General features: G+C 43.2%; 1 protein-coding gene across 2 annotated transcripts in view; it reads right to left on the reverse strand.

Annotated features, from left to right (window-relative positions):
* NUP160 (nucleoporin 160) overlaps positions 1–14,952 on the reverse strand; it is a 69,609-nt gene that overhangs the window by 21,483 nt on the left and 33,174 nt on the right. For both annotated transcript variants that reach the window (XM_077460954.1, XM_077460953.1), the window contains exons 15-22: positions 13,460–13,625; positions 9,328–9,455; positions 5,435–5,595; positions 5,215–5,348; positions 4,550–4,623; positions 3,504–3,660; positions 1,849–1,918; positions 935–1,033 (exon numbers count right to left, since the gene is read on the reverse strand). In XM_077460954.1, coding sequence (XP_077317080.1) covers positions 935–1,033; positions 1,849–1,918; positions 3,504–3,660; positions 4,550–4,623; positions 5,215–5,348; positions 5,435–5,595; positions 9,328–9,455; positions 13,460–13,625 — 989 coding nt within the window. The remainder of the gene's footprint in view (positions 1–934; positions 1,034–1,848; positions 1,919–3,503; positions 3,661–4,549; positions 4,624–5,214; positions 5,349–5,434; positions 5,596–9,327; positions 9,456–13,459; positions 13,626–14,952) is intronic.

Here is a 14,952-nt window from a genome sequence, read left to right on the forward strand (position 1 = left end):
AAGGCAGCATGCAATGCAAGCGAGCATTGATTTCTCCCACCTGAACACAGATTTGGGCTCCTCCTGGCAATTCTTTTTTACCCCAGTTGATGAATATAGAGACAGCTTTATGGTTCATAGCAGTCTTGTAGGCTGCAAACAGTACTAACAGAAATTCTTATGCCCTGTACACATGATCGGACATTCCAACAACAAAATCCATCAGATTTTTTCCAACAGATGTTGCATCAAACTTGGTCAGAAATTCCAAACGTTAAGAACGTGGTGACGTACAACACGTAAGACGAGCCGAGAAAAATTAAGTTCAATAGTCAGTGCTGCTCTTCTGCTTGGTTCTGAGCATGCGTGGCGGAATTGTATACACACGATTGGAATTTGCGCAAATGGATTTTGCTGTTGGAAAATGTGAGAACCAGATCTCCAATTTTGTGCGACGGAAATTCCGATGGAGCCTAAACACGGTCGGAATTTCGGACAACAAGCTCCGATCATACATTTTCCGTCAGAAAGTCTAACCGTGTGTACAGGGCACAAGTCTCCAGTGTGGTTGACCTCCATTTCAAACAGGGAACGTGCAACTCTTTCAGTTAATAAGAAGCCAAGACTGAATTTCTCTAGCTGCTGCATGAGAGCAGAGTTTTTCCCTTTGCAATAATGAGTTGAGGGAAAAAAAGTTCTTTACACAGGGAAATCAGCTTAAGGTGCTTCCCAAACAAAAATGCAATACAAACACTATATATAGCTGCTGACTGCTAGTGACCTAAATGTCATGACAAAAGGACTTCTCTACCTAATTAGCATGTCAACCCAGCACCCACCCCCCCCGCCAACAAAAACAGCAGCTTTCTTTTTCAGATATTCTACATGGAATTTGCTGGATTAGTAAACTATACCAAATGTTTTATCTAGACTTATCTTATTGTGTAAAACTCACCTTATGTCCCTCACCCATGACCAAATAGCACTGGCCCATCATAAAATGACAAGAACCAACGTTCACTTGACACCAGGGCTGTAGCAGTCGTACATACTCCTAAAAAGTGGGGAAAAAAAAGAAAATGTACATTAAAAAAAATAATCCACAAAATTTTCAGGTGCATTTGATGTAAAAATCAAACTTGCACTGCTCAACGCTCCCCACCCTATAAAAGTCATGAGTGCTCACCCACTAATCATTTTTTTCATACAAATGTAAATCCACACTTTACCAGCCTCCTCCCTCTGATTAATGTTTCAATCAAGAGAGTGCTTAATTATTAGGGGCTGTTTAGAGTAAAACATGTGAAAAGGGAGGAGCTCGGTGTGACGCATTTTTGATGAACAAAGTTATAACAGATGTGAATGGTGTGCAGCCTTACTGTTACATGGGAATCAAACAGTGTTTCTGCAAGAATGAGGTCTGCTAAAAAAAAAATTCTTGAGTTTATTGGGGTGGGGAGGATGAATAAAGCCTAGCACACACTGCTAGTTTTTCAGTGGACTGAACAATAAAAAATAAATAAACCTGACAGCCCAGGTCAGAACCACTGTACCAACATGCCAATAATAGCATAGCGATCTCCCCTGCTGTACAGCTGGCTTCTGTTGGCCCCGCTGCAGTACACACGGGCCGAATGTCGGACGGTTTCTATTGAACTGACCGATGCCACGTGACTAATACTACAGAGCACAGTGAATTTACCAATAAAAATAAAAACTGATGCAATTCATGTCCCCCAATGAACACAACAAGAAACAGGATTTTATAACGAGAAAGAATTTCCGTATTGTTTGGGGACACATCAACTTCCACGGACATTCAGAACTGTCCTATTGAAGACATTCTAATGTAATGGTTTGTGAACCCACCTGTAGCTGAGTGTACTGACAGCTTCTCATCAAACACTCAGGAAAGAGGAAACCAGGATTGCCTGGCCATCTAGATGTATTCAAGTTAAGGACCAATGGAATGAATTATCAAAATGCTACACAACCCAATACCACACATACCAATCTTCACATTCAAATTTAAACCAGCCCTTAACAAAAGTTAAACTGACTTCACACTGTGAAAGAGCAGTAAATACTCACCTTTGAGGAGGGTGGAGTATTGAAAATTCAATCTCGTAAAGCGCTATGGGTACCTTTGCTATCTAAGCATGGCAGAAAATGTGTGCCCCCTACTAACCACTATGGTTCCTCCCGCTGACCCCTATGTCACTAGGTAAACATGCGAGTCTAACCAAGTCACATAAAGGGTTTGGTTACACAGAATATGATTCACACGGGGATCTGCTCCATGCCTCATGGGACTTGTCGTTTCGCAACAGCTGGAGGGCTGCCAGTTTGAGACCCCTGAAAGTACATATGTAAACCTTCTACTTGTAAAACATCCCAGTTTAAAATATAAATCAAAGGCAAAACATTTGTGTATACATGCAAAAGCACACTTTAAATTAATTTCTTTTTGTTGCCTTTTTTTTCATAAGTGATATCACATACACTCTGTTCTCAGCTGCATAAGGAGCTCAGAGACCTGGGGAGGAGAAACAGCAGTACAATGAGCTTCCCAGTGAATGGCTGTGCAGGGAGCACATCAGGACAATCTGATCATTGGAGGGGAGCAGGCTGAGCTCCCAGCACAGCCAGGAAACTGACCATGCTGTGCTCATGTGCAGTGTAGTCAGTTTCTAATAGGAAAGCAGAGGGACTGGCAGGAACACCAGGTATTTCACACAAAGGAAGCAATACAAAGAACAGGGGACTTTTTCATAGATTTTGGTATATAGCAGGCAAATATCATGAAAATGAAATGTTGGGGTAACATTCTTTAATAAAAGTTGTAGATTTGCCAGGTTTCCCGTTACTTTAAAATACTTGGTTTGGGCCAGGCTGGTTAAAAGAAATTCTTACTATAGCAGAAAATTATGGCTTCTGGGTATGCTATAAAACAAAGTCGTAGCATTTGCTATATACCAGTAAGTGACATTGTCTTCATGGAGGGGTACAGCCAACTTCTCCAGTGCAGCTGGAAACTAAGTCACTTGACTGGTACCTCAGCCATTCATGAACAGCATTGTATTTTTTTTTTTTAATTAATAGGAGGTGTGCTCTGATTGACCAAGGTGGAGAGGTGGGTGGATGTTATCACAATCTCCACTTTGGCCAATCAGAGAATGGCTAGTATTCACAGAAAGAATACAACATTGTTCCTGAGTGGCAGAAGTACTGTGCAAGCAACTCTGCAGTAGAGGGGAAGTCAGCCATATCGCTTCATGAAGACAATGTCACTTACTGGTATATAGCAAATGCTACTACAGTGAATGAAAGCATTCCTAACAGCCATAGTTGCCTGGCATGTTAAGAATTCAGTTTTACCAAGCTGACAAAAAACTATTTTAAAGTGACAAAAAAACAAAAAAACAATTTTTTAAAATAAATTATATCATGACAAAGATTCTGCGATTCGTTTGGTTTATATGCACATTATGTAGACAGACATAAGCTGGCCGAGGTAAGGATACAGATGCTGAAGAAGATAAGTGATGATATCTGTGATCAGCTGTGGCCAGTTCAGAGGAGTGTGCGTCTGCGCGGCGCTGGAACGGGCAAAGATCTGGGACAACCGTTTTCTAGCCACATCCTGGAAAAACAACTCCACGATCGTCTGAGGCCCAGAAACTACAGAAAATAAAGACAAATTGAGCACGCTCAACAAAACAAAATCTATAGAAAATTTGGGGCATTATCAGGACATGGTGATTATTTTTCATCTACAGTGACCCTGCTAGTGACATAACAGGATGTGATCACTTGGAATAATGGTAATACTGGTAATCAAAAAGTTGCATGCTATTTAAAACACTGCAGCATGAGGACCTACAGTATGTGTTTATGGGCATTAATGCACACAGGTAAAAACTACACATTGAAATCTCAAATGCAGAGGACAGTGCCATAATCCATCATGTACCAGCTTCAGAAAACCCAACTCATTTTCACAAGCTCATGTGCACTATACATACAAGCGTAGAGTGGAGCATCCACGCCATACAAGCGTGGAGTGTGCAAAACATGGGTGTAACATGTCTCAGGGAGTTAGAAGCATAGAACATGGTGCCAGGTTGAAAGATTCCATGTGTCCAAAACATTGTTTTGTAGAACTAGAAAAAAAACAGTTCCACCCTGAAATTAGTATTTCCTTTTTTGGGTTGACAAATTCACTCTAGCTTCATATACCTCCATAGCCGTGTCATCCTCATCTGGCCATAGAGATGAATGGAACTGGGAATTCCATTAGGAACAGTTTACCCTTGTAGCATCCATGATGTATAAGAATCAAAAACATGATTCGATTTTATAGCACCAAGCTAAATTTAGGTGTGATAGACCAACAAAGATTTTCTGATAAATTACTATAATGCCCACACCTTGTGCTCATTTGTACAATGATCTTTCATTAATAAAAAAAAAAAAAAATCTTCAGTGGCCAAATTGTACATGCATAGATAAATGCTGCTTTGGAAAGGTCTGTGGGTAAATTTAGTGTGCAAGCAACAGGTACACTTACTATATCTGCTTCCTGGAGTGAATGCTGGTGAATCAGACAGCTCCAAAACTGATAAGTGCTGGAGGTTAGATTCTCTATAAAAAATAAATAGGATGCAAGGAGAACAAATTAAAAATTAATCAACTTCATAACCTGGATTATTTAGCTCTTTCAAAGCTGGAATTAAGAACTGCAAAGTCTGGGAAATGCTCATAGTGTCCTTATAGTAGTTGTAAACCCTTACATATACCCAAAGTGACTAGCCTCAGGTGATACACAATGATGAAACATATCGGCCTACATAAGCTGTATCTCTTTCCTACATCTATCCAAAGTGCAGAATTTGCACAGGATCTCTCAGCTCTAAAAAGCAGGGGCCGGGGAGCTGAAGTTACTAAAGAGTTAAAGAGGTGAGCTCTGAGAACTGATTGGATGGAAAGCAAACATCCACCCAGCACACAGGAACTGAGCTGAGGCTGTCAATCAGCTGGAGGTCCCCCCAGTCACCATTTTTCCCTTGGCGTCAGGAAAGCTGAGCAGAGGACAGAAATTACACTTGGTGCTCCGAATTGAGACAAGCACTAGAGGGATAGGCTTTGTTCAGATTTTACAACCACAAGGTTTAGCAGGTCTTAATGTAGCGTGAAGATCTGCATCACAGAAAACAAATAGTAATGGAGACTCACAGGGTGTCCACAGGAATAACCGATGCCAGACACTGGCTTCCCCATCGAATGACATAGTAGGACAGTAGCATTTGAGAGGTGCGAGGTATCAGCTCTTGCTGGGTCTGCAATAGGTGACTTGGTCCAGCAAACACCTGTCCAAGACAAAAAAAAAACAAAAAAACAGTTAAGTTTCAGATCATTGTGCTCCATATTTTTACACATGCCTCAGTGCACTTACCACATCTCCCATCCTTAGCAGGAGGTGCTGAAGGATAAGCAAGTCCCGGCAAATCAAGAAGCGCGTGAGGGATATTTTGCAGACAGCCTGACATACTATGCTGGAGGCTATAGTGCTGCCATACAGACTGGAGAGGTTCATTCGTACGTTCAGAGGTTGACCTAGGACATACAAAGATGTAAGGATGTAAGATCATAAGAAAAAACAAAACAAACAAAAAAAAACACCTTTTTTCCTCCCCATTCTGGATGGAAGAGGGAATAGTTATTTTATTTATTTTCTATCTGCCCGTCATTGAGGAGATTTTACTTTATTTTAACAGAAAGTGAAGGGAAATCTTCTCTTAGTTCTCCTTGGAAGATTTCTCTTTTGACCCTTATCTGGTGGCAACTAAAAGCTTGATTTTCCCCTTTTCACAGTGCCACTGGGGAGTGGTCACCAGGACAAAACACAGAAGCCGAGGCTGTAAGTGCCTGCGTATTGTCTTGTTGAGAACCTGTGTATTGAGTATTAGTGTCAGGAAGCTAGTTGTTAATTTGGACAGAGTATAACCCCCAATCCCCATTAAATTAGTGGGTATGATGCCCGGCGGCTGTGGACATGTGACTCAGTGTACATTTTGTGGCATGTATGCGTTCAGGGCAAATGCTACTGTGCAAAAAGTACATTGTTTCCCTGGAAGCCCAAGTTCTAAATCTAGTGAAACAACTGTCAACACTGAAGTCCCTCCAAACTAGAGGAGAGTTGGGATCGTACCCAGCAGTTGATGGCAGGGACCAGTACAGAGGCAAGTGGGGACAAAGCAGTGCAGGCACTAAAGTAGAGTAGATGGGTGACAGTCAGGAAGGATAGAGGGGAAAGAGTCAGGGAGGCCAATCTTGGGCTGGAACAGTCCAATATGTATGCCTCATTGAGGGACAAGCACTGCTGGTGCTAAGTGACTGCTCTAGCTACCAGGGGAATAACTCTTCCAGTGAGGTCTGGAGTAAAGATAAGACAGGTTCTGGTGGTAAGGGACTCAATTCTTAGAAGGACCGAGAGGGCAATCTGTCATAAAGACCGTAAGCACCGAACTGTATGTTGTCTACTGGGCGATTGGGTTCGGCACAGAGGTAGAGATAGCCAGCACGGAACATATTCCAGGATAGTATTGGGGGCATTAGTGGTAGGTTGACTAAAGCACCTAAACTCGAGGTAAGTATAGTAACAAGTCCTATTTGGAACCCCAGAGCACCAAATAAGGAGATATGCGACCGGTCTAAACTACGTGGCATGTTCACCAATGCCAGGAGTCTGGCAAACAAGATGGGAGAACTAGAACTACTGTTGTACAAGGAGGATTTTGATTTTGTAGGAATTACAGAGACTTGGTTCGACAGCTCTCATGATTGGCTGGCAACTATTCAAGGGTATTCCCTATATTGCAGGGATAGAAAGGGTAAAAAAAGGGGGAGGGGTATGCCTGTATATCAAAAATGATGTACAAGTGAATGTGAGAGATGACATCCCTAAGGGAGCAAGGGAGGAGGTGGAATCCTTATGGGTAGAGCTACAAAGGGAGGAAACAAAGGGGAAAGTAATACTGGGAGTATGCTATAGGGCCCCTAACCATAGGAAGGAGGCAGACCTCCTATTAGTGGCAAGAATGGGAAGTGTCATTATAATGGGGGATTTTGATTATCCAGACATAGACTGGGTGGAAGGAACCGCACATTCATCCAAGGCTTGCCAGTTCCTAAAGGTCTTGCATTTCATGGGTCAGATGGTAAATGCACCAACTAGAAACAAAGCGTTACTAATCCTACTGATTACCAACAACACAGACCTGATCACAGATGTGGAAATACGGGGTAAGTTAGGAAACAGCGATCACAGGTTAATGCGTTTTAGTATAAATCACACAAATGGGAAACATAAGGGGAATACAAAGACTCTGAATTTCAAAAGAACCAACTTCCCTAAACTACGATCCATGCTAGAAGATAATAAATTGGGATAAAATCTTAGGAACAAAGAACCCGGTGGAAAAATGGGTATGCTTTAGGAGTTGCTGGGTGAGTATCATAGCTGCCTGGGATGTCTGTTGGTTCTCAGCTACTAGCATCAGTTTCTCCAGCGCTGCCGCCGAGGACTCACCCAACCCCATCTGATCCAAAAGCAGTTTCACATCTTTCCGGACCAATGTTATTTCTTTGCGGTGAGTTGCTTCAAGCTTGCTAACCAGGGCCTCAATGTTTGACCTCATGGGCAAGGCCTGCAGCAGCCCCCTTAATTCGGCATCAACTCTCAGGGTGAGCGCCATGTGTTGTGAACCCTGGGGATCTGGTCAGAACACTGCCGGGGTGTCAAGGCCCATCTGGGATAATCAAGGCCGTTGGGGAAGTAGCGGGGTCCCGAGATGGTGGCCTTCTTGGTGGTCAAGCAGCATGGGATCGGCCATCTTGGTAGCCAGGGAGGCCCTCTGTGTATTCGAGAAGTATCGCTGGATTTTTCCACTTGTCTGCGGTGTGAGGGATGTTTTTTTACTCTCCCTGCCTCTTCCCAGCAGAGTACATGCCAGGGAATTCTGAAGGATATAGGCTGGATTTTAAGCTGGTTTAGGCTGAGAAAGGCCAGAAGCTCCAGACTCACTTCCACACATGTCCAGACCATGCCCCCATCAGACTGTTTAACCAGTCTGTCTTTGGAGACTTGAAATGGCAGCTCTGTGTATCCCAAGGGCATCTTGGTAGCACATTTTCCACTTCCTGGGAGTGTGCTTTGGGCCTTTAGAGGGCTTTGCCTGCAAAAACATAAAACACAGGGGCCCATGGCGGTGAGAAAAAGGCATCAGCATTAACTCAGCCATTACAGTGTGCACACCCAGTGACACCTGAACCACTTGTAGTGTCCCAGCCTGCTAGAGACCACCACCAACTAGCCTGCTGTTCCCTATATAGACAACAAAAGGTCACCCCGGGTGCCTGCCAGTGTCCAGCTGGTGCCTGCATCCCTGGGAGACTGGGCAGATAGAGAGAGCTCATCTTCCTCCTGCATCCTGGAGTTTCAGTGGCGATTCACTGACTCCTGCAGCCGCTCCCACGCAAAAAACGGCACCAGCCACCATTCCCACTCTCCACGCCTTTAAGGTGGCCGGAGCAGCTCCCCCGGTGCATGCCGACACTGTCGTCCACCCCCTGAAGTGACGCTTTGCGTTTCCGGGTCAAACAGCTTCCAGCCGCGGGTACATGCCCCCCTGCCCGAGCCAGTCATGGGGACGCTGTATCAGTGCCTATCACTGAACCTGGGCTCAGATCAGGGGAGCTGGAATCCGGGACACCACCTGCCCACTGCTAAGGAGGGTTGCCTGTGGCTGCACAATGGCTCCGGTGAGGCCCATTGACCCCCTGCAGAGGCTCCCATTCCATCTGTTATGACTGCTGCACCTGTTGGACACCTGACCTGGTCAGCCCTTGGGAGATGGAGCCCCTCAGGTCCTTTAGGCAACAGGTCTCCTCCTGATGGAGGAAACACAAAGACTGATCAGGGATCACCTTTTAAAGAGATTATTGCCAATGTGTTTCCTGTGTGTGAGCTCCATCGCTCAAGGGCTGCCCTGGAAGACGACTTGGGGAAATAACTGGAACCCATAAGAAACTAGAAATAGTTACTTTTGTATGATTAGCGCAACGTCTCCTCTCCGAACCTCCAGTGTGCTAGAAACAAAAACCCGGCAATTCTGTGCTCAAACAGCTTGTACTGCTGTGTTCTTCCAATAAGAGCTACAATATTCAAAGCATAAACCACTAGTGGCTGTAACAATGGAATACAGCTATGTGTCTCCCACTATCACAACTATGGCAAAGTGAGGTGATCTTTGTTCATTGTAAATCATTGCATAAATTAAAACTAACCAAGGTCCATAGTCTGGTCTATGTCCACAGATGTTTCGTAGTCCATCTCTCGAAGCAGATTACCGATGGCATGGTGGGGATTTCTGATGTCTTGCAGTTTATTATGAATGTCTTCCATGATATTTTCTCTACAAAACAAAGAGCAAAGTGAAAATTTGTATTTAAAACTATGATGCTATATGGTTCTTTGAGGTCTGCAAAGCAATACAATGAAAATACAGCACACGGCCTACCTTGCCAAAGCAGAAAAAGTTTAACTTTGTTATAAAATGTCACCTTTGAAAGCAGAATTATGCAGTACAACTAGTCAAATCTGAGCTTTAGATTGCCTGAACCGACCCAGTGTTATGTGATCGGGCCGCACACGTGTGGTACGTCGTGCGTCCTAGGATCCCTACACGTTTCATCACACATGACTGGCCCCTAATGACTAAATGCATAGGACGAAGCTATAATGCACGACGTATCCCGCATGTGCTGCCCAATCGCAGCCATTTGGGAATCTGGCGACCAAAGTCGGCTTCTCTGTTCCATCCTTATGTTTATAATGGGTGAGACTGGCAGGCTGGGCTGGAAACTGCAGATCTTGCTTGGGCAGACATGAATTTTGAGAGGCTCATATAAAAATCTGTGACCGTGGTTGGAGTCCATAACAAACAATTTGGAGGACTGTACCAACTAAGGCTTGTGTTAACACCTGATGGAGCACTATCAGCAGATATGCATACTATGTGGATAAGATCCCTATATTTAGCACGAAAAGTCATTCTACAAAAATGGACATCTGTTGCCCCTCCGACCCATAAGCAATGGGTTGAGATTTTAAGCATAGAGGTATATCCCAAAGGTGTGGTAAAATATGGTCACGTTGGGGGGGAACCTAGGGCTGGAGAAAAAAATCTATTTAAAGCGGAGGTCCACCCTAAAATGGACCTCCGCTCATCGGAATCCCCCCCCTCCGGCGCCACAATCGGCACCTTTCAGGGGGGAGGGGGGTGCAGTTACCTGGATAATCCAGGTAACTGCACCCACTTCCGGGCTAGCTCTCTGCGGAACGAGCGTAGGTTACGCCCCCGTTCCGCAAGCGCCCGCCCCCTTCAGCAAGTGCCCCGCTGCCTGCTGGGAAACACACAGCTCCCAGAGGCAGCGGGGACCGTCCGGATTGCGCCGCGCGGCTCGCGCATGCGCAGTAGGGAACCGGGAAATGAAGCCGAAAGGCTTTATTTCCTGATTCCCATACCCAAGATGGCGGCGGGACCCGGCAGCCGAGCGAGCGATCGGCTTCGGGTGCCGACATCGCGGGCGCGCTGGACAGGTAAGTGTCACTATTTAAAAGTCAGCAGCTGCAGTATTTGTAGCTGCTGGCTTTTAAAAAAAAAAAAAAAAAAAAACGCGGAGTCCCGGTGGACTCCCGCTTTAAATCTTGAATCGAGTTGAGAGGTCAAACCAATTTTTTTTTTTCACCACTGCGCCGGAGTTTTTAGGCGAGGCCGTGGCTTCAGCCTAATCCGCCTAAAAACTCCTGTCCGCAGCTCCTCAGGACCGGCTCGGCGTCCTTCAAAAAAAAAAAAAAAGAAGATTTTTAGAAAATTGCCCAGCTCTAAGAGAACCTAGTAATGTTTTAAATGATGATTTATCTAGTGGAGAGGAGTGAAGGTAGAGGAGATAGATGAGAGTAGAGAGCTGGGGTAGAAGGGTGAGGAGTAGAAGGATGATGGAAAAAGAGAAATTGAACCCACTTGGAGGAAGTAGCCATAGACTGATGATTGATATGGGAGGAGTCCAAGATCTTGTGCAGAATGTATCAATGTTTCTACTATGTTTCCCTTATATGTTTATAATCAAAGAGGTGCAAGGTTTGTTTTCTCACTTTACGGATTAACTTGATATATTATTTGTTTTTATGTATCACAATAGGAATATATTACGGACTAATTTGATATTTTATTTGTTTATATGCATTACAACAAAAACATTTTATGAATTAATATGATATATTTTGATTATATGTATAACAAAAAAATAAAAATAAATAATAATAAAAAAAAAGCCTTGTGTTGATCACCTGTTAGGGGTCACAAGCTTCCGGTAAGCCTCCCATTTGTCACATAGGGTGGTGTGACCTTTCCCTGGGTACCTGGACATCCTTTGTATTTTCTTCTTCTGGTGACATCTCTGCATCTATTTTAAAAGGACTGTTTCTCCACTACTGCACATTCATTTTACTTGAAACCACTACTTATTCTTCAATGAGGACTTTATTGTTAAATGTATTTGATGGAATTTTAGTTTATTTATTGTACACATAAGCACTTTATTCTATATTGCTCACATTTGAGTCATATTGCAGAAGGTATTTTGAGCACTATAATTAGTTAGTGCTGCACAATTGGAGGCGACGCTACTTCCGGTGACACCTAAAAACAACATCAGGTAATTGAAGGTATTATAAAAGGGGGGTGGGTAGGGGTTCCCCATAGCTTCCTGACGACGCATTAACTGCGAAACGCGTAGAAGCTGTGGGAGACATTTTTTCCTTAAAGGGATAGCCAGGAACAGGTTGGCCGAGTGAAGGGAGAAGAGTACCACCTGCGGAACACCATTGGCTTGCCCGATTCCATGTTGTTTTCTTATGGCTGGATAAGCTTGGTGTTGGCTAATAGACACACTGAAATGTGAGTGCAATTTGTTTTAAAAGATTTTCTTAAAGGTGAAACGGTTTTACACTATGTTGGTTTTATTTACCTTTGTATGACCTTACGGATATTGAGGAGTTGCTAACAGGAGAGTTGATTGAGGATTGGTTATCCGTTGAATGAGTTTTGGTTTTCTTTGGCGACGCTTGTGGAATATTCACCAGAAGATAAACGGGAATTGAATTGAGACAATGGGACCCAATTGAAACAACCATTGCATAACAAGGACTATGATTTAATGAGACACACATGGAATTTATGGTTCATATTCTAAATAATTTTTTTTTTTTTTGATTTAGTAGGAAGTTACTTAGGGTGATGATTTTTTTTATTGAGAGCACAGAAGTCAATTAAGTTTAATTCTTCGCACCCAGGAGGGAATAACACAAGGAGGCGCAAACCCCAAATATACATTGTACATTTATCTTTAATCCACAGGAAGGGGAGGCTTAATTGGGTTTGCAGCGCAGCTGTAAAGAAAGAAGGGATAGGTCTGAGCGCCGGTACTACTGTAGTTTTTTTCTGCACAATTTTGCCTTTATATTATGATACTTTTACCAGAGTACTGTGCCAGCAGCTTTTTTTTTTTTTTTTTTACACTACTTAGGCGCTAGTGTGAAAGTCTTTTTTTTTAACCCTTACATATACCCAGTGAATAGACTATCCTCAGATGATACACAGAGATGAAACAAATCCTCCTACATAAGTTGTATCTGTCTATCTGCAGTCTTCTGCCACAGTGCTAAATTTATAAGCTTGTCTGAGTTTAAAAAAAAAAAAAAAAAAAAAGAAGGGGGACAGAGCTGAAGTTACAGCCCTTGCCAAAAGTTTTGAGAATGACATAATTTTTACAAAGTCTGCTGCTTCAGTGTTTTTAGATACTTTCGTCTTCACAGCAATTGAACCTTTCTCCTTGAAGATCCGATAAATGGTTGATTTAGACGCAATCTTAGTAGCAGCAATAGCCTTGCCTGTGAATCCCTTTTTTGTGCAAAGCAATGATGACTGCACGCGTTTCCGTGTATGTACCCATGGTTAACAGGAAGAACAATTTCACAGTATTCATTTTTTCAGAGCTCAGTGAGGAGAAGTCTGACACCTGATTAGAGGGAAGAGACATGCCCCCTTTCCACAGCTCACAGGAACAGAGGAACAGAGCTGAGGCTGTCAATCAGCTGGAGATCCCTCCCCGTCACTATTTTTCTCTTGGTGTCAGAAAAACTTGTCATAAGTGACTCATGCCGATAGAGAAACAAAGCAGCAGACAGAAATTACACTTTTAACTTAACTTTAAACTGCTTTTAACTATGTACACTTTATAAAGGAATATGCCAGATTCAGGCCATCAAATCTTCCTTGTTGCCTATTCTATAAATTTTATTTGGACCTTGTAATAACCAAGTAAAAAAAAAAAAATAAAAAATAAAATAACTTACACATCATTGGCAATCATTTCTTCCAAGATTCTCTCTGCAACTCTTTCTGGGGGCTGCTGATGACAGCAAGCAGACTCAATCATGTATGCCATGTCGAAGGAAATGTAATCCCCAATCATACGTAAGCAATGCATCAGGAATATTGTGTCACTAGCAACATCCAAATCTGTAAAAAAATAAATAAAAAAGGGTTAACGCACCTTAGCTGTGGACTGGGCATTAACTACTTCAATACTGGGCACTCTCACCCCTTCCTGCCCATGACAATTTTCATCTTTCAGCACTTGTGCAACACTGTACCCATATGAAATTTTTATAATTTTTTCCCCACAATTAGTTTTCTTTTTGTGGTATTTAATCACGTTCAGTTTTTTTTTCTTTGCTAAACTAATAAAAAGAAGGACCAAAAATTTTCAAAAGAACAATACATTTTTGGTTATAAAATTTTGTAAACACGTTTTCTACTTCACCGATGGGCACTGATAGGTGGCAATGGTGGGTGTCACTGATGGGCAACGATAGATGGCACGGTTAGACAGCACTGATGAGGCGGCACTGACTCCCTGGGGGGAACTGATTGGCATTCTAGGTGGGCACTTGTAGGCATATTTGATGGGTCTGCACTGGTGCCATCCCCCAATCAGGAGAGCTGCTCATTGGCTCTCCTCTACTCACGCCTTGTCACAGAGGAAAAACGGATAACCAGCACTTCTGGGTTACAATGTGATCAGCTGTGATTAGACACAGCTGAGCAAATAGTAAAGAGCATACGCCATAGGCAGCATATCCTGCTGGATGTCACATGACATGGATAATTAAGCTGCTATTTTGCTTTAGGCCGGGCGGGATGTGGATAAGCGTGTGCGTGTTCTGGAGAAGCGTTACAGGAAAAGGTGGCATCTCACTGGGGTAGCACCAGGAAGTGGTAGAAATCTCCAGGTCAGGCAATATATTATTAAAGAAAACTTGAATGTGATGGCAGCTACATCAGATTTGCTTTGCTTATTGCAAAACGTAGAACTATGCTTAAAACGGCACCCACCTGCTAATTCCTATACCAAAAGCCCTGTAAAAAGGAATATTCATCTATTCTCAGAGAGCTCCGTTCCAGTCACATATTCTCATTCTCCCCAGTGGCTGGTTTTAGGGGAGAGCAGAGGGCACCAACAGATGGAATGACTGCGTGGTGATGCCACCCATAGGGCTTATTATGGGGCATCCATTGCTGCTGTCTATTCTCTACCCAGAAGCCGGCAGCCGATCATGTGACCGGACTGGAGTGCCCCAAGAGTAGTTATGGGTAAGCATCTTCCTTTTACTGGGAAGTAAGAATAGGAGTTATAAGATGGGCGGGAGCAGAGTTAAGCTTAGTTAGTTCTAGTCTGGACTTCTACTTTAAATATGGCGTTTCTGGAAAGGACACACTTTTGCAAGTATAAACCATTTAAGGGAGCAGAACTAATAGGATCTAGGTGTACATTTTGAGACACAGT

This window comes from Lithobates pipiens, unplaced genomic scaffold, assembly GCF_037356315.1.
Source record: "Lithobates pipiens isolate NorthernLeopardFrog02 unplaced genomic scaffold, aLitPip1_a1.2 Scaffold_10, whole genome shotgun sequence".
Taxonomy (NCBI): domain Eukaryota; kingdom Metazoa; phylum Chordata; class Amphibia; order Anura; family Ranidae; genus Lithobates; species Lithobates pipiens.